The sequence below is a fragment of the Tamandua tetradactyla genome, chromosome 5 (genome assembly GCF_023851605.1).
Source record: "Tamandua tetradactyla isolate mTamTet1 chromosome 5, mTamTet1.pri, whole genome shotgun sequence".
Classification (NCBI taxonomy): Eukaryota; Metazoa; Chordata; class Mammalia; order Pilosa; family Myrmecophagidae; genus Tamandua; species Tamandua tetradactyla.
The window spans coordinates 70,698,231-70,718,870 of record NC_135331.1 but is presented as its reverse complement, the minus strand read 5'-3'; the positions used below and the strand labels follow the sequence as shown (position 1 = coordinate 70,718,870).

Below are 20,640 nucleotides of genomic sequence, written 5' to 3'. Positions count from 1 at the left end.
GAATAATTTTGGAAAAGAAGAACAAAGTTAGGAGGACTTAAGTACCTGATTTTAAGACATTTTATAAAACTGCAGTAGTCAAGACTGCGATATTGGCATAAGGATAGACATATAAATCAATGGAACAGAATGAAGTATCCAAAAAATGGACCTCCATACATATGCAAAACTAAAAAAATGTCTTTATCTCACATTGTGTCTAAAAATTAACTCAAATAGTTTATAGACATAAATGTAAAACCTAAAACTATCAAAATGTTCGAAGAAAACATAGGAAAAAATTAACTTGGGTTAGACAAAGAAGTTGCAGATGTTTTTAAAAGCACAAGCCTTTTTTTTCAATGCCTCTCTTCCCTTCCTCCTCCCTCTCTTGATTCTGTATATATATTGACTCGATTTCTTTGGCTAAATCTCTTCCTCACACTCTTCCAGCCCACCCAATGTCATCCTTCTCTCCAGTCCAATCCATCTTGCCAAAAGAACTTGCCTTCTTTTGGCAAGATGGAAAGTAGCTCAGCAATGCTAGAACACTGAATCATGGGCAAACAGAGGACAAAGACTAGAAGGATCCATTTATTTAGAACTTTGTTTCAAACATATAGGTATTTACTAAATAAGCATAAGTGAATGAATATTACAGCATAAGAGGGGAGCATTAGCTATGATGTGGAAGAAAAAAATATTGTTCAAAAACTTGGAAGATTCAGGACTTAGATAGAATTCCTCTCTTATCTGCTCTGACATACTTTTACAATAACCTTTATGGGGAGAAAATATATTAACAAGATTTGTAAGCAAGATCTTTTACCAAAGTAATATAAATCACAAGATATCAATAGTTTTGTCTATTGTTTTTGTCTGTCAGTTTTTAAATTTCTTAAATTTTTATCAGAAATTACCAAAGCAAATAGTTCATGTCCGTACTAAATTAATTCATTTGCACAAATAATAATTAATAAAGTATAGTGAAATTTCATTAGCTCAGATGCCACTAATTCAGAAATTATCATAGGAAAGGCAATAATGTATAATACAAAGCACTGTAGCTGGAAATGAAAATTGTGACAAACAGCCCTTCAACTAACTAGTTGTATATGACTTTAAACAGATCCCTTAACCTCTCTAGTTTTATTTGTGTTTAAAGTGAGGAAATTGAGCTAAATTATAAAATTAATCCTTTTCATCTCTAGAATTCTGATTTTACATGGCCCAGATCCTTTTCCACTTTTTTCTTTCTATAAGAAAATTTTCTGCGAGTGAAATTTTTTTAGTCTGCATATTTTAATGTGGAGTTCATGTCCGAATTCCCTAACTTTAATTTTTTTTTTCATGAGCAGGCACCAGGAACAGAACCTGGGTCTCCATGATGGCAGGCAAAAACTCTACCACTGAGCCACCATTGCCCTGAATTCCCTAAATTTAGACAATCATGTTGGCATGCAATTTGGGGGGCATGCATTTTTGAAGCAGTTTTATTGAAATGTGTTTATATGCCATACAATCTAGCTAAACTGTACAATCAATGGCTTTTAGTATATTCATGGAGTTATGCATTCATCACCACAATCAACTTTAGAATTGTCTCATTACTCCAAAAAGAAAAACCCCATACCCTTTAGCAGTCACCTCTCAAGCCCTCCATCCTTTCCATCCCTCCGTAGCCACTAATCTATTTCTATCTCTATAGATTTCTTTATATTCACATTTTATGTAAATGTAATCACACAAGATGTAGTACTTTGTATCTACTTGCTTTCATTTAACATAATGGGTCTTTTAAAGTATTATTATTTTTAACTAGAGAAGCTGTAGGCTTACAGAAAAGTCATGTAAAAACTATGATGTTCCCATATACTCTCCTATAGTATCCCGTTTCCATTAGTATGGTGCCTTTTTTACAACTGATGAAAGAATATTAAAATTGTACTATTAACTAATGTCCATAGTTTATATTAGTTGTATTTTCCCAAATACCATCCTTTTATTAAATCCCTGTATTAGTGTCATCCATCTGTTACAATCCATAAAAGAAAATGTTTATATTTGTACTATTAACCCCAATCCATCATCCATAACAGGAGTCACTGTGTTATGCAGTCCCATGCTTTACCTTCTAACTTTCAGCCTAGTAACATATATTACCCAAAATTCTCCTTTCAACCACATTTACATACATAATTTACCACTGTTTTACACTTGCAGTAGAATACTACCATCATCACCATCCATTTCCAAACCTTCTCAATCAATCTAAATAGAAATTCTGTACAAATTAAGCATCAGTTTCCCGTTTTCTATACTAATCTATCACCTGATAATCTATATTCTGGATTCTAATTATGAGTTTACTTGTAATAATTAGTTTATATCATTGAGATCATACAATATTTTTCCTTTTATGCCTGGCTTATTTCACTCAGCACAATGTCCTCAAGGTTTACATATTCCTTTTTACAGCTGAATAATATTCCATCACACGTATAGACCACATTTTTGTTTATCTACTCTGATTGATGGACACTTAGATTGCTTCTGTCTTTCAGCAAATTTTGAATGATGCCACAATGGATATCAATGTGCAAACATCTGTTTGAGTCCCTTTTACAATAGCAACTAAAAGAATCAAATATCTAGGAATAAATTGAAGGATATACAGGACTCGAATGCAGAAAACTACAAAACATTGCAAAAAGAAATCAAAGACCTAAATAAATGGAAATATACTCTGTGTTCATGAATTGGAAGACTAAATATTATTAAGATGTCAAGTCAACCCAAAATGATTTACAGACTCAGTGCAGTCCAAATCAATGTTCCAACAGCCTACTTTGCAGAAACGGAAAAAACAATCATCAAATTTATTTGAAAGATAAGAGGCCCAAAATAAGCAAAAACATCCTGAAAAAGTAGAATGAAATTGGAAGACTCACACTTTCTGACTTTAAAGCATATTAGAAAGCTATAGGGATCAAAACAACATGGCACTTAGGTTCTTGTGCTGGATATGCATAGAGTTCTAACTCACTGCTATGAGTAACTCTACATCTCAGTCCATGGTGGGAAGAGTCTAGTTCATGCTGCCTATGGGAATCCCAAACTGCTTGGGAGGGGGAGGGGAATAGGGACCAACCAGCATCCAGGATGGAATTAGCCTACCTGAGATTTTTATGTTATTTGATTCAGCATTTCTGGAGTTCTTCTCCAGTTTCTACATACTCCAGAGATCTAAGCAAGTGGGATTTGTCCTTTTATTTGCTAAATCTCTGGAGAGGCTTTTCAGGTGATGTCATCACCATATTGATGATGTCATTCATTGGCATGCATGTACATTTTGGGGGACAGAGGCGCATAGCTTTCATCTGATTCTCAAAAAGCTCTGTGAACCCCTCAATAATAGGTTGAGAACAATTGATTTCAATAATGAACTAATTCCAAGATATTCTAATGAACTAGTAAATATAGACTCACAAGTCTGTTGCTTGATGATCCTGTATTCATTCTGTAACATTTTGTATCTCACATCAATAGTACCTTACATTCTGCTCGTATAAGCTCCATTTCAAGCTTTTACTACTGATTCTCCCCCCATTCAGTGATGTGGGTATGGACTACATCTGTCTAGTGCTACTCATTATATCAAATGTTTTGAACAGAGCCTTGCCATGAAACACTCTCAATAAGGAAGGAGAGGGGAATTTCTACCAGTTTATCTGTAGAGCGAGAATGGAGAAGGGGAGTGATCACTTTCTTCTCACCTGAGTTTGGATTGAGACTCCAGAACCCTGTAAAAAGGTGAGAAGAAGGAAGAGACAGCAGATATCATCTTATCCACATGGTAATAGTCACTTTTGCTCCAAAAATAGGTAAGATTTACTGAAACTGCAAATGCAAAAGCGTGCGTAAACCAAAATTTCACAATTAACCGAAGTTTGCCAAAAATTGTAGAATTATAGAGTTGAAAACAACCTTGAAAATTTAGTCCAGCCTTGTAATTCCTACCAAGAGAAAATAGAACACCAAAATAAGGTAAGGGAATTACCAAAAACGGCAAGGTCAAGATCAGTCCCCTTTACCAATTTATATAAGGCCTCTTCCATTCCAATATATCATCCATCTAAGGGAAGTCACAGAATCTAATTATGGGACTCAAGTTGACATGTTAACTGAAGTTCAGCAGCTAACAATCACCTCCTTCATTACAGATAGACATTCCATAAATAACATGAGATTTTTGCCTAATCTATAAACATAAGTGATTAAACAGCACCATGGCTTATATATAATATAACTTGGATTCAAATTCCTTCCAGTTATTGTCTGATCTGTTAAAGATTCACAATGCTATAAATAAAATTTCTTTCATGGTATAAACTTAATTTGTTTCTCAATAATGTTTATATTTGTCTTCGCTGACAATTAGCAGAAGAAGAAGGCTTCATTAGCTCCTGTCTTTTAAAAGATATTATGTATAAAACTGAATGCATGTGATCTCATTCCTATACACTTCTGGTAATTGTGTCCTTATCCCAAATAAATTGTAATTGCCTTTTAGAAACCTAATAAACTTGCATTTCTTTTATCTTTTCACAGGAGCATTGCTTTAAACCCAGCCTATTTCCGAAATCATCTTCGTCAGGCAACAGTGTTTAGATGTCTGGAGAGATATTCAGAAGCTGCCCGGTATGTTTGTTATAACTTTTGTGAAGATTTATTTCAAGTTAAATTAATTTTATTCTCAGCTTCTGGTAATAGCATAATAGAACTTTCCATTTCTCTCATGGAATATGATTTTACCAGAATTATTGTCTTATAAACGTCAAACCAACAATTATTGACTATCTTTTTCTTTAATTAAAGCCATTACATGTTCATAGCTCTTAGCAAAATTTAAACTTTCCAGCCATGAGGTCACTAACAATGATGGGAAAACTTCTGTGGGAGATTAGAAATGAACTTGACCTCCTGCTCTCAAGTAAGTTCCTGGTCTTGGTTGTAATGAAACAATTGTCCTGTGATGTCTCTTCCTCGAGTTCTGAAGATGAAGCTCTAATTGCATTAAAGGATCCCAGAGCCCATTTCAAGAGCAGTTGGCATCAGTTAGGTATAACCAAGAATAGTTCAAGGTGACACAGAGTATTGTTGCTTGGACTCCAAAGTATTAAGAAAATAAAACTATTGAGGCAGCTCTTTAATATTGTCTCAAGAAACTAAACATATGGCTGAAAAACTACAAGAATTGAGCAAACAGCATCAGTGCTACACTGACAATTCTTTCTCAGCTGTGACCACTGAGGCTTTTTTCTTCCTGGGTCAAGTTCATCATACCAGCCTTCTTCCCTTTGTTGAATTTTCCTAAAGAATTTTCCTCCTCCCCCAGTGCATAGGTATATGCTGTTTCTTACTCACCCACTTTACCATCCCAGGAATTTAGCAAGAAAGTGTGTTTTGTTTCTAGACTCACTCAAAGGCAAAACTTGTAAGGCAAAATCTGCCTTAATAGAAATGGAAGACCTATGTTTCAGGTGGTTACTGTCTCTAGAACATTTGCAAGCATTCCTTTCTTTGAAATTGGAAGCAAGAGTTTAAGAGGCTGTTAGCGTGATACCATAAAATAGACACCATGAAGTAAACATGAATTCCATTTGTGGAAGATGGCCCCAGAAGTTCCCTGAACTCAATTAATTAGTAGATTAATTGGACTGCAAATTTAGTTCCAACCATTCTCACTTTGCAGTCAAACACCCAACATGCTACAGCATCTATTTACCTCTGTGTTAATTCCCACTTAAAAAAAATTATAATAGGTCTTTAGTTATCATTCTGGTTTTTTTGCATTCCGTTTTCCTCTAAACTATATCTCCACTGTGTTTTACGGACTCACATACGGTTTCTTGCTATTTTTTATTTTTTCTGCTGAATTCTCCCTGTGGCTCACTTTCTTCCCACACACTTCTCCTAATTGCATGAATGAAGAGAAACTTAAGGGATGATAATAAGCTTCCTTCTATCCCACACTTCAAAAAAAAAGGGGGGGGGTGTTTAAAAGGTCGCTAGCTACACATGAAGCTAACTGGCTCAGAATAAACAGAAAACAGCTCTCTGCAAAATAGATTTCCTTAAGCAGTAGTTTATTAATGTCTTTTAAGCCAAATCAAAAAAAGCAATAGAAGATGCAACTTCTGATGTAGACTGAAGCTAGTCAAAAAGAAAAAAAAAACTGCCATGGTGTGATGGAGGTGACTGTAGATACTCTTGAGAGCCAGTTGTTAAACATCCAGGATTTTAAACCATTGGAGAAATTAACCATGGCGGAATAATTTACACCATGGAAACTGGTGACTACTACAAATCCAGGCCTTTTTGTTTTTCAGAGAGCTAGGTTATAGTCTACCATTGGCTATAACTTAGCTGTTATTAAGCCTGTCTGAGTTAAAAGTGGTGACAGAAATACTTTATGGGTCCTAGAAGAAACAAATAGAACTTGAAAATTAAGAATTTGTCAGTATTTGCCATGTAATATTGCCACCTAATATTCCATTACTGTTGACATGTGTACCCCTGCTGTGAAAATCCCTGCAGGTATATCCATTCAATATTATATGATGACTGATCTGACAATGCTCCTTGAGAGTTCCTGATAATTGCAGATTGTGACTGTAGAATTTCCAACAGAGAAGAACATACAATAACCCTCAGGCGTAAGTTTTGTTCACCTTAGTTTCCTTGACAATTGTAGCCCTCAATATACAATATACTCTTTATCCCCCAAGGGAAAGAATGCTCTGACATTTGAACATGAATTCATTATTTGAGCATGAATATCTTTGCATTCCTTCACAAAAGATTTCAAATTTTAATCACTAATATAAATCAATGTATAAAACATTCATGTTTATAATCAACCTGTTGGAGATTTGAGTAGTTTGATTGAGAGCTCTCATAAGCATGTTATGCTAAAAACTCATTGGAAAAGGGGTTTTTCTATTTAGGAAGCCAAATAGTCATGTTTCTGAGATTAAGAAGCACCTACCAAATATGAAAAAATATCTTATGATGTGCCTTAGGAGGTCCTAAAACCATGGTTTCCAGTGAAGTAAATCATCCTACATCTGGTCCAAATTAGACGTTTATAGCCAATCCCTGGAAACTGGAATAACTAACACTTCCACATTTGATCACCTCTCAGGAAGGAATTTTTGGTAAAAAAAAAAAAACAGGAAAGTATTGTTGAACAAACCTGTGAATGAAAGCCCACGCTCTTAACCAGAGAGGTTGGAGGGAATGCCACACCCCATGGTGAACGGGGAGCATCAGTCAGGGAAGCATCTTCCCTCCAGTGACATCTTATAAGGGGAAAGAACAAGATTATATTGTAGTAAATTGAATAAAACCAAGGATGTTTTATTTTGTTCTAGGCTCTGAAGGGATGCTAGTCATCTTTGAAGAAGTTGGCACTGGTTAAATAGATACGTAGCATTTTCACCAAAAACAATTGAGATCACAGTAGCCCCCAAACTGTAGATACTCTGTGAGACATTACCTAAAATAGCAAGTAGCCTAGCTCTTTCACATCTCTTCTTAATATATAAAAGTATCTGTGTTAAAGTAGAATGTCCTTGATCAGGTCTGTCCCTTTTTCCTCAACAAATGCATGCACACAGACATACACACATACACCATGTACATACACACAGTTTAGAACTGTGTTCGTGAGAAAGATGATAAGACGAGAAAAAATATTCAGAGACATGAAACAAAAAATGCAAAAACTGAATATTTTGTGAAAAGGTCTGATGATCTTGAGAATATGAACAGCACAATGTCTTTCACCTCCGTATATTCAATTACTAGTGTAGGGATTTGGATTACCATTCAGATCTTTTATTTCTTCATTGATCTTCTATCTAGATGTTCTGCCCATTATGAAAATGGTGTATTAAAGTCTCCTACTATTAATGTAGAATGGTCGATTTCTCCTTCCAAATCTGTCTGCATTTGTTTTGTATATTGTACTATTAAATACATATCTATTTGTAAATGTTACATCTTCTTTATGAGTATATAATTGCCTTCTTTATCCCCCCCTAACAGGTTTTGACATCATCTATTTTATCTAGTATTAGTATAGCTACCCCAGCTCACTTTTGATAATTACTTGCATGGTTTATTTCTTCTATCCTTTCACCTTCAACCCACGTATGTCTTTGATTTAAATGAGTCTCTTACAGACAGTATCTAGTTGGATCATAGTTTTTTTTAATCCATTCTGCCACTCTCTGCCTTTTAATTGGAGAGTTTAATCCATTTAGACTTAAAGTGTCTATTGATAATGCAGAATTTTCTTCTGCCATTTGGCTAGTCCTTGTAAGTCTTATATTTTTTCAGACCCTCAATTCTTCACTTAATGTCTACTTTCATATTTATTTAATTTTTATTTATTGTACCATACTGAGTCCCTTCTCATTTAAGCACATGTATATATGGTTAAAACAGTGACTACCTCTCTGGATGTATTTTTCATCTATTTTCCTTGTGGTTACCATGGGGCTAGAATTTAACATCCTAAATATATAAAAGTCATATTTGGGGTGATACCAACTTAGTTTCAATAGCATGCACATATGTTTTTCCTATACTCCCCTGCTCCCACACTATTTTTTGCACTTCTTATAGCTAATATCTTTGTACACCATAGGTCCAAAAACATAGATCTGCCATCACTTCTTATGCATTTGTATTTTAACACCTATAGGAAGTAAGAAGTGGAGTTACATAGCAAACAATACAATATAATGATACTGATATTTATGATAACCCAAATGGTTAACTTTATCGCAGGTTTTTATTTCTTTATGCTGCTTTAAAGCACTATCTGGTGTTCTTTCTGTTCAGTCTGAAAAACTCCCTTTAGCTTTGCTGATAGAGCAGGTCTGGTGGTGATGCATTCCCTCAGCTTTGGTTTATCTGAGAATATCTTAATCTCTCCCTCATTTTTGAAGAGTCTTGTTGGATATTGTTTCGGTTTGCTAAAGCTGCTGCAATGGAGTACACCAGAAATGGGATGGTATTTACAAAGGAGATTTATTAGGCTACAAATTTATAGTTCTAAGGCCATGAAAATGTCCATATTAAGGCATCAACAAGAGGATACCTGCACTCAAGAAAGGTGAATTGCTTTCGGGTTCAAATGCCTCTCTCAGCTCCTGTTTCCAGTGTCTTTCTCTGTAAGCATCTTTGTGTCCTCTCTTAGCTTCTCCAGGGCAGACTCTGGGTTTCATCTCTTAGCTTAGCATCTCTGAACATCCATGTCTTGGTTTCATCTCTCTGCTCTCTGTGTCTATTCTGGCTCTCTCTAGGCTTTCTGCCTTTTATTCTTTTCATAGTAGACTCCAGTAAAAGGATTAAGACCTACCTGGAATGGGCAGGGTCACATCTCCATGGGAACAACCTAATCAAAAGGTCCTACCCACAGTACGTCTGCACCCCAGATAGGATTAGAAGAACATGGCTTTTCTGGATACATAACATTTCAAACCAGTGTAGATATTAAATTCCTGGCTGGCAGTTGTTTACTTTCAGCATCTTAGGTATTTCAACCCACTCATTGCCCTCTTGCCTCCACGGTTTCTGATGAGAAATTGGCACTCAATCTAATTGAGGCTCCCTTGTATACATGTTTCTTTTTTATTTTTTTTTTTTTGCAGTTTTCAGAACTCTCTTCTTCTCCTTTGCATTTGATAGTGTAATCAAAATATGTCAGATATATTTTCCTTCAAATTTATCCTGTTTGATGTACGCTGACCTTCTAGGATGTACCTATTCACATCTTCTGCTAAGTTTGGGATGTTTTTCATCATTATTTCTTTGACTATTCCCCTTTCTTCTTCTTAAGAGACTCTCATAACATTTGAATATCTGATGTTGTCCTATTGCTGTCTTAGGCCATTTTTGGTTTTAATACTTCTTTATGCTTTCTGCTGCTCAGCCTGACTCATTTCTATTGTTTTGTCTTCAAGTTCTCTGATTCTTTCTTCTGCCAGCTCCAATCTGCCCTTGAAGCCCTTCTGGGCATCTTTCATTTCAGTTATTGTGGTCTGAAACTCCAGTAGTTCTATTTCATTCCTTTTAAAAAGTTTTATCCCTTTACTTAGATTTGTTCATTCATTGTTTTCCTGATATCCTTTAGTTCTTTCTTTGTACCTTCCTTCATCTCCTTGAGCATTTTTAATACCATTTTTAAAAGATTTTGTTTGATATGTCCACATTCTCATCTTCATCACTGGTGTTTTCTGCATTTTTATCAACTCTTCCTTTAGATGCTATTATTTCTTGTTTCTCTGTTTATCATGCATTCTTTTATTATGCCCCATACATTTTAATATCTTAAAATGTTTACACTGGGATTTACTTCCTGGGATGGCTGTTTCTTATTTTTGTAACCAGCCTGTGATAAAACAGAGACTTTTCTTGAGCTTCAGTCCTCCTGTTAGGAAAAGTCTGTGAAGGTGAACACAGTGTGCAAGGTTTTTCCACTTTTCTGAGCCTCTGCCTTGCCCTGGGCTTTCTTTTGCTTGTTAGTTGCTTTGGAGTTCCCCTGTTTGCAGGAGTTTGGTTGGCCCTCCATTTCCCTAGAGTGAGACCTCCCTTTCCTGGGCATTTGTAACCAGTAGACCTTTGTACTAGACTGTCTGCCTCTACTGTTTTTACACTTCTTTCATTGTCTCACTTTGCTTTCGCCTGGAAGGAAGAGTCTGGGACAAGGGTCACCCCCCCTCCCACAGGAATTTCCCAAGTCAGTTTTTCCCAAGCAAAATAGGGCCAGGAATCTGTGAAGGAGGTGCAAACTGGCTCCAAAGTTCCCTGAGGAGGGCCTCAGGAAGGACGCTCAGAGTTTCTCTGACAGAGCCCTAAAGCTGACTTTTTCTGGCCTGCCCAGAAAATGCAGACCTTCAGTTAACTGTCCCCTGCAGCCCTGAGGAAGCACAACATCTTTACTTCTCCATTGCCTCTGCACTTGTCTGGGGAGGGCTGAAGCAATGGCTCCCACTATCATTGTACAAGGTGGTTGAAGCAATAGCTGCCCTTAGAACCCAGTGCCAGCAATCCAAATTCACTAAGCAAAAACTATGATCAGGGGGTACAGGGGTAGTTCAGTGGTAGAATTCCCACCTGTCATGCAGGAGACCAGGGTTCAATTCCCAGACCATGCACTTTCCAAAAACAAACAAACAAATAAAAAACGAAACAAAAGCCAAAAATTCAACAAATGGATAAGGGGATACTGCAATAAGGGGATACTCATGTAGAAAAAGAATGAAATGTGACTTCCACCATACGGCATACAAAGAAAAAAAAGTTATGATCAATGATCATCCATGTCCACCCCTTTACTTTAGGAAGATGATTTTTATCTCCCTCTCTGTCACCAGCAACTAGCCATGGACTAGACCCTGCAGTGGCCTGCCACAAGAGTGGGGAATGGGTGTTATTAGCTACTGTATAAGAGAGCAATTTACAGTAATTTATCTGCCTCTTCGTCCCACTCTTCCCTGGATACTGTACAGTGTTCCTCTGGACTCTGGAGTTTCGAAATAGTTGTTTTTGATCATCTCTGTCTGTTTAAAAGTTGTTTTGGTGGAGGACTGAGTCCTGGAGCATCCTACTCTGCCATCATCTCCAGAAGTCCTCTATTTCTTTATTAATAGTCTCATATTGTTCAGTCATTACCTTCCTAATATCCTTTATTTCTTTCTCTGTATTTTCCTTCATCTCCTTGAGGACCTTGAAATCATCTTTATAAAGTCTTTTTCTGGTAAGTCCACAGTTGGGTCAACTTTACTGATGTTTTCTAGATGTTCATTCTCCTTTGGAGGGGCCATCATTTTCTGTTTCTTTGACTTGTAATCTTTTATTGCATACTGTACATTTTCATATTTTAAAATGTTAATTCATATTTATTCTCTGAGATGTCTGTGTCTTGAGTTTGCAACCAGCTTGTGATATGACAGATTTTCTTGAGTGTCAGGAGCTAACAAAACCAAGCAAATCTAAACAAAAATAGAAACAAACAACAACAACAAAAAAAATACCTTTCATCATCTTTGCAAATTGGCTTTGTGCTGGCTGGTACTTTCATCAGAGTTCAGCCCTCCTATTAAAAAGGTCAGCCCAAAGTGAACGAAAAGTGCAGGGTTCTTCTTTTCTGAGTCTGTGTCTTGCTCTGGGTTTGGGCTGGCTAGTGGCCTTAGGAGTTCCTCTTCACAGGAGGTTGAATGCCCTCTCTACTTTCCAGGAAATGCATCTTCTCCCTCTTCTGGGTCTTTCAAAGAAGGAGAGCCTTTGCTCTAGGCAATTCTGCTTCAGTGGTTTCTCACACTGTTTTCATTGTCTCAAGCTGCTTTTGCCTGGTAGGCAAATTCTGGGGAGAGGGGAGCATACAGGGGAGGAATTTCCCAAGTCAGTCTTCCCCAGACTGTACAAGGCCGGGAATCCACAAAGGACCACCAGTCAAATCCAAACTGCCTTGGGGAGGGGCCAAGGGAAAGGTTATAAGGGTGCCAGGAGCTTCTTCCGCAGTTCCCCAAAGTTGTCTTTTTGACTCAGTCCATGCCCAGCCAATACAGCCCTTTGACTGTCCTCTGCAGCTCTGAGGAAGCACACCATCTTTAAGTCCCCCCTGCTGCTTTGTCTGGGATAGGATGGAACAATGGCTGCGCTCAGAACCATGCCCCCAGCAACTGGATGTAGCTAATTAAAAGCAGTTACCAGCCATCATGATCCCACACTGCCCAGATCCTATGCCACTTTCTAGCACCAACCTGCTGGGAGAGTGGGAAATGGGTACCAGAGACTGCTGTACTGAGAGAGCAGTTTACTAAGAGCTTACTTGAATTTACCAGCCTCTTCCTCACCCTCTTCCCTGGATGTTGTATAGTGTTCAAAATAGTTTATTCAGATAGTTCTTGCCTGTTGAATAGTTGTCCTGATGGATGGACTGATTTCTGTAGCTTCCTACTCCACCATCTTCCCACAATTCACCCAGGAAAATTCTGGACTTTCACATTTTTTCAACACAATGTATTCTTAAGAAAGCTGAGGTAGTCCCATTTATGAAAATGAAATTCACTGAAATTCACCAAATGACCAATTTGCAGAACTCACCAAATTTAAAGTTTACTAAGGACATATTTTAAGAAATAGCCATTGAATATATTTCATTAATATTCACATATTCTTTAAGAATACATTCAGCTAAAGTTTTAATGAATATTCAATAATTTTTGAAAACTAAATGGTTTATTCTTACAAATACATTCTCATGTGTATGTATCTTACTCTATTGTTCTTTAGTATATTCCATGACTATTTTCTTTTTATGAATATAACCAGAATTTTATTTTGGAAGGTTTACAGTTTATACTAATTTCTTTCTAATATTTTAAAAGTCATTTTTCCTTTTGAATAATTTAGCATTTTCAGGACTCCTTCCCCAGATTAATAGTGAACAAATTTGTCTATTCAGTGAAACTTATTTTTAACTACTTATGGTATTTACAACAACTCATATTTAATGAGACAATTTTAACAACTTTTGAGGATTTCATAGGAACATGTTCCTCTCCTTTAACTTCTAAAGTTAGAGAAACCCAGAGGAGGGAAAATGGGCATGAACCACAAAGCCTAACCTGGGCTGTGTGTCCCACACAGAGGAGGACTGACAGACAAAGAGAAATACTGAAGGCCTCAGAACCTTGGTTCCTGGCTCCCAAAAACCCAACTATTGACGTGCTGTAAATTTCCAAAATTTGAAATAAATTAAATTTTAGTAAAAAGTCTTTTGGGGCAAATTCAACATCTGATGAATTGGCCCAGAGCCCACAGAAGACTGTGGGCCACAGTGTCAGGCATGAACCCTGGGTCAAATCCACTCTTCTAGCTCTAAATGAATACCTGAAATGCTATCCCTCATGGATAAAGGACTGGGCTTCCTGCCCACCAACAATGGGACTCTCATTTCAAATCTTAGGCAAGAGCATTTGGGAGAAAATTTAATCCAAAACCAGTGAATAATTCACCACTAGAAAAATTTCAGAGAGTTCAGTAGCTTTAGCTAATTCACAATCCACAATAATTGTGGCCTGCTCTCTCTTTTATTTTGTAATATTATTTAATATCATCTAAGGGTTATAATATAGCAAGAAATAGATTAAATAACACAATATATAGTCTAAAACTTATCTTCACCCTTTTTAAAGTTTGTTAAAATATGTCCCTAAATGACAAATGAGATGTGCCTTTCATAATAGAAAAGCAAATTAGTAAAATGACACAAAGTTGTATCACTTTGCTTGTTGCCACACTAAGTATTTTCTCTTCATCACTAATTCTCATCGTTGCCTCTTTCACTCTTGGCCTCTGATGGTGTCTTCTTCCTTACTCTTCCTTTGCCATTTCATCTGCCTGCCACTCATTCTCCACCTCTGCACTTTGCTTTCTTCTTGTTTCATCCCTCTTAACTCTTTCTCAGACATTCTCCCTTCCTTCTCAGAATTTGCCCACAGAGATTAGCCCAATTCCCTATTCTGAGTGCCCCTGCTTCTGATCACTCTCAATGCATTTCATTAAGTCTGTAAACCTTGAGCCTGGCTTGGATGATTGCTGTTGCTTAGCTAATCAAAATTTATATTTGCTTGTTTTATTTCATTTTTGACACTCTGAGTTTGAGACTACTTGAGATATTTGAATTTGCTGAAAATGTGCCCACTGGATGAGTGTCAATGAAAACAATAGACGATAAAGGCTTTGAAGGACAGATTCGTCTAGAAGTAAATGATCAGCCTTGCCTGAGGGGTAACACAAGAGTACCAGTTTTTGAATGTGAATTAGTTAAGAGACTTAGGAGCCGGGCTTTAATTAGAGCAGCAGATTACATCAAGATGCCCCATGGTTCTTCCTTTTGAAAAGCAGCAGGTTTCTATGAGATCAGATCAAGACACAGTATTTAAAGAGGACCCTAAATCATGGCTTTCTGCGCAGTCAAGCCAGATAGTAGAAGTAGGTAGAGGGGAAATATGTGGATTTCTTAAGCACCAACAGGATTTGAACATTTTTTCTTTACTTGTAAAGGTAGATCTTGCTAGAAATAATCCATGCATAAATCACAATCTGCCAAATGAAGAGTTGATCCAAAAGTAAATGGAAATGTTCAGAAATCTAATAACAAAATGGCGGTGTTGTTACAGATAAGCAAGTAGTCAGGAGCACTGCAACAGCAAGTGAGAAGAAGCTGCCAGCTTTTTAGGTGCCATGGAACTCTATGACTTTAAATGAAATTATTATGTATTTGGCAAAGAAGGAGAATATCCTGGCAGGTAGGCCCAAGGCAAATGATTCCAAAAAGATGATAGTGGTATTGGGAGATTATTTTAACTTAGTTCTAATTTAATTAAAAGTATAATATACATTCCTTCATCATTCTCGATGCTAAAAATACATCACAGATTTTTTTGTTGCTGTTAAAATAAATTCTCAATTATGCCCACGAATAGACTAAATGAAGTCTGTGGGCTAATTTTAATCTCGAACTGACCATCTGCCTGAGAGCTTTCTCTATTGAAGACAGTTTGCCATTGCCAGAGCAGCTTCAGTGTGGTCTGGCATAGTTAGTCACACGTCATATAGAGTTATATGTTGGAAGATGGACATGGTAATTCCACCATTAAGTGAATTTCCTTCCCGCTGAACATGACAAAGCTGTAGGCACCTTAAGCATTGTAAAAATGTTGCTTCTTGGTATGTTATTTCTAAAATTGGCATTAATAAAGATAGATTTAGTCATTTTCCATGGCTTGGGTCAAATATCTGACTGTAAGACTACAGCTCACTCAACCTTTAGTACTTAGTTGAAGTTTAGTGTTTGTGATTTCAAGGGGAAAAAAGTGAAAGTCAAAACATAGTAAAGCTGCAAGTTTATAGTCATCTTTTATATGTTAAGGATTAAAATTGCAGACTTATAAATATCTCATCTTATAAGAAAAACATTTATTTTAAGGGTGTAATAACAGTAGGTGCCTGTTAAAAAGTAATTCTGTTACCTTAAGAAAAGATGGAAAAATAAAAATAATGAAAGTAAAGGTGAATCTTCTAAACACCTACCAAATTATAAGTAAGTTATTGCAAGGATACTTAATCATTTATGAATGTATTTGAGAAAATATAAAAATGGGTCTTTAAAAGCTTGGGCTATTGAAAAGGACATCAAAAAATTCATTAAAGGAAAACAAATATTGATTGACTTTGTGAATTCTTCTATCCTGCCCTGATGTTTACCATGATAATTATCTTTTTCCCTTTTCTCTTATGAATGATATGCTATGCATTTTCATCACCTCTCAACATTTCTAATATTGTTCAGAAATGCAAAGTTCTTAGACTGTGTACAGTTTCTACAAATACTGGTATGGAAAACTTTGTGTCAGCATAAGAGAAAGGTTTTTTTCTTTGCTTTATATTCAACCTTGCACTTTAAAAAAGTGGATGGGCAATGAAAACTACATAAAAGAGAAGGCATAGAGGCTCCAGGGTACCACATATTATGTGTGAGGAAATAAAGATCTCTTCTCTTCTATCTCCCCTTCTATTGGATTAACCATCTGATTCCATATTTTCTACAATAATTGAATGCAAAAAAATCAATTAAATGTGGAAATGTTTACCTAAAGAAGTGAAGTTTAATTCTGCAAGTCCTATGCTGTTTCTAATATCAAAGTGTTGCCAAGTAAATTAGAGCTTAAGTTACAGGTGGTAGAATTATAGCAAATAAATCTAAACCATGATTTTTAACCTTAAATTGGAGATAATACTTATGTCACAGAGGTTATTATGAGGATTAAATGAGATAAATCATATAAAGCACTTAGCACAGTACTTGGCACATCATAAGCTCTCAAGAAAAATGAGCTATTATTGGTGTTTTGTTGTCGACAAGAATTAAACGTCTTGGAAGACAGATGAAGCTGCCTCATGAGACAATGAGTTTCTCAACATTGAAAACAGGGTATGTTGAGCAAACACTAATTGGAGGAATTGTGAAGAGATGAGATTACAGTACAAGAATATTAGATCTCGTCTCACTCAAAGTCAGCACATCTACATTTTAGAACGCCCACTGTTAATAAAGGAATTGAGAGGGCCATGACTCCAGCTGTTTGTTGCTTAATTTGTGTATCAATGTATCACGAACTTTAACATCCTGTTTCATTCTGAGTGATGTTTCAGTTCTTCCTGATGGGAGTTAGAGTGTGTGATCTTTCAACCTGACCACATAGAACTTCAAATTGCATAAAGAGAAATGTTCAGGCCACTTGATCTTTATTCCAATTCACGCTCCTTTCCTTTCCTTCATTTTTGACAAAAACAAACACTCTGACAAAACATTCGGTTGGAAAACCTAACAGCATCCTGCCAGAAACACTGACTGAAATTCTTTGTCCTTTTATTTTTAATACAGGCCTTGGTTCATTACACTGTTAACATATAAATTAATCTTAATGCCACTAATTGTGAAGATTGCTTGTAATTCTGAAATTCTATTTCAAGTTGTGTCTGCTAAAAAAGAATCATCTACACTAAAGAATTAGAGTGAAACCAGAGAGAACTGTGTTCTAGTCCTAGGACTATGTGTGACTTTGGGCAAGTTAATTAAGCTCTTTGAGTTTCGATTTCCTCAACCACAAAATGGAGATAATAATACTACTTGACAAAGTAGTATGATTACTTTACAAAATAATCATAAAGATTAAATGAAATAAGGAATATAAAACACTTAACTCAGAGTCTGGCACATGGTAAGCCCTCAATAAATTATTGCTGCTGCAGCTGCTGCTGCTGTTATATGCTTTGAAGAACAATGTTTAAAACCCCAATGCATTCAGTCAGCATTAATTCTGTTGATTGAAATTTTTGCATATTTTTTCCTGCACCTCCATATCACCCCTTTCCTCTATGCCAAACCTTAAAATCAGGTACTTGGTGTTCATTGGCTTTGTTGTGTGGAACCCTCCACATAAATTCAATTCTGCATTTTGTAGATGAGGAAACTGAAGCTAGGGTATCACGTCACTAATAAGAGGCAAATCTAGAATTCAAGCATAATTTTTTCTGCCAAGACTTGGACTCATGCACAACCACACACACTTAGTATTGTCCAACTTCATATTTGCCATTTAGGTCACTTTGAAATGGTACTATTCCTTTATGGTTTTTGTTTTTATTTTCCTGATTACCAATGAGCTAATGCATTCATAATACCTTTATTTCTAATCAGGTTTCCTCTTCTATGAAATGCCCATTTGAGTCATTATCTTTTGCTCAGTTTTTATTGAATTGTTTGTCCTTCTATTATTGAATTTTGAGTTCTTTATATATTCTGGATAGTGAGCATTTTAGCTAATACGTGTTCCAAGTCATTTCTCCCCATATAAGGCTTATATAGTCACACTCTTCACGGTGACTTTTGATAAAAACAAGCCTACGACCTTAGTTTTAATGTAGCTGAATATAGTCAAATTCCTGTATAATTCACACTGAGTTTTAAGGCATTCTCTCCTATATCAAACTCATCAAGATACTCTCTCATATTGTATTTGAAAGTTCTGAAGCTTACCATCTGCCTTTACAGTTTGGTCCCAATGGTAAATGCTTTTTGTATATGATGTGAAGTATGAGTCTGTTATCATATTTTTCTTTATATATATTATTAGAGAAGTTGTAAGTTTATAGAAAAATAATTTTTAAAATACAGAGTTCCTATATACTAACAGATTATTAATTTGTATTAATCTGGTACATTTGTAACAGTTGATGATAACACATTTATCACAGTATGATGAATCATACTGGTAGATATAGTCCCTGATTTACATAGGGTTCATGGTGTTGTACAGCCCTATGTTGTTTGTTCTTAATTTTTATTCTAGTAACATATATAACCTCAATTTTTCCCTTTTAAACATTTTAAATATATAATTCAATGGTGCTAAATACATTCACAAATTTGCACTACCTATACCATACATTACCAAAACTTTTTCCAATATCCCACATAAGAACTCCATATAATTTGAGCATTAAATCCCCATTCCCTATGCCCACCCCCCACCCCTGCCCCCGGGCCCTGGTGGCCTATATTCTGGATTCTGAATCTATTAATTTGATTATTCTAATTATTTCATATTATGAGAACACACAAATTTGTCCTTTCATGTCTGGTTTATTTCCCTCAACATGATATCTATAAGGTTTGTCCCTGTTGTCACATGTATTAGACCTTTATTCCTTTTTATGGCTGAATATTGTGTGTAAATACCACATTTTCTTTATCCACTCATCAGTTGATGGACACTTGGGTAGCTTCCATCTTTTGGCGATTGAGAAAAATGCCCCAGGACATTGGTGGACAAATATATGTTCAAGTTCCTGCTTCTAATTCTTTTCAGTACACACCTAGAAATGGGATTGCCAGTCCTATGGGGATTCTGCCCTTAATTTTCTGAGGAACTGCAAACGTCTTCTACAGAGGCTGCACCATTTTACATTCTTTCCAGCATCGCATGAGTGGTTTCTACTTCTCCCCATCCTCTCTAACACTTGTAATTTTCTCAGGTTTTTAAAAATAGTAGCCATCTAGTGGGTGTGAAATGATATCTCATTGTGGTTTTGATTTGTATTTCCCAAATGGCTAATGATATTGAACATCTTTTAATGTTCTTTCTGATCATTCATATATCTTTTTTTGAAGAATTGTCTCTTCGAGTCTTCGTTCATTTTTTAATTGGGCTCTTTGTCTTTTTTATTGTTGAATGGTAGGATTTATTTATTTATAGATTCTTGGTATTAAACCCTTATCAGCTGTGTGGTTGCCAAATATTTTCTCCTATTGAGTAGGTTATCATTTTACTTTCATGAGACTGTCCTTTGAGGCTCAAACACTTTTAACTTGGATGAGGTCCCATTTATCTATTTTTTTCTTTTGTTGCTGGTGTTTTGGGTGTAAAGCCTAAGAAACCTTTGGCTAACATGAGGTCCTGAAGATGCTTCTATGTTTTCTTCTAGGGGGTTAACATTCTGGTTCCAATGTTTAGGTCTTTGATTGATTTTGAGTTGATTATGTATATGGTGTAAAGCAAGGGTCCTCCTTCATTATTTTGCATGTGGACAACCAGTTTTCCCAGCACCAGTTGTGAAAAAAAACTATTCTTTCCCAGTGAGTGGACTTGGCACACTTGTCAAAAATCAGTTGGTCAGTGGTAGAATGCTCACCTTCCATGCGGGAGACCCAGGTTCGAGTACCAGACCATGACCCCCCCCAAAAAATATATATATATCAGTTGGTAGTCAACATGAGTATTCATTTCTGGGCTCCCAGTCTAATTCCATTGGTATATATCTGTACTTTTGCCACTACTATGCTATTTTTATTAGTGTGGATTTGTTATAAATTTTAAGATCAAAACTGTGAGTTGACCAAAATTATTGTTCTTTTTCAAGATGGCTTTGGCTATTCAAGGTCCCTTACCCTTTCAAACAAACGTAATAAATGGCTTGCCCACTTATGCAAAGAAGGCTGTTGGAATTTTCGGT

General features: G+C 36.1%; 1 protein-coding gene across 3 annotated transcripts in view; it reads left to right on the top strand.

Moving 5' to 3' along the window:
• SPATA16 (spermatogenesis associated 16) overlaps nucleotides 1-20,640 on the top strand; it is a 271,504-nt gene that overhangs the window by 110,693 nt on the left and 140,171 nt on the right. For all 3 annotated transcript variants that reach the window (XM_077161061.1, XM_077161062.1, XM_077161063.1), the window contains one exon: nucleotides 4,591-4,680. In XM_077161061.1, coding sequence (XP_077017176.1) covers nucleotides 4,591-4,680 — 90 coding nt within the window. The remainder of the gene's footprint in view (nucleotides 1-4,590; nucleotides 4,681-20,640) is intronic.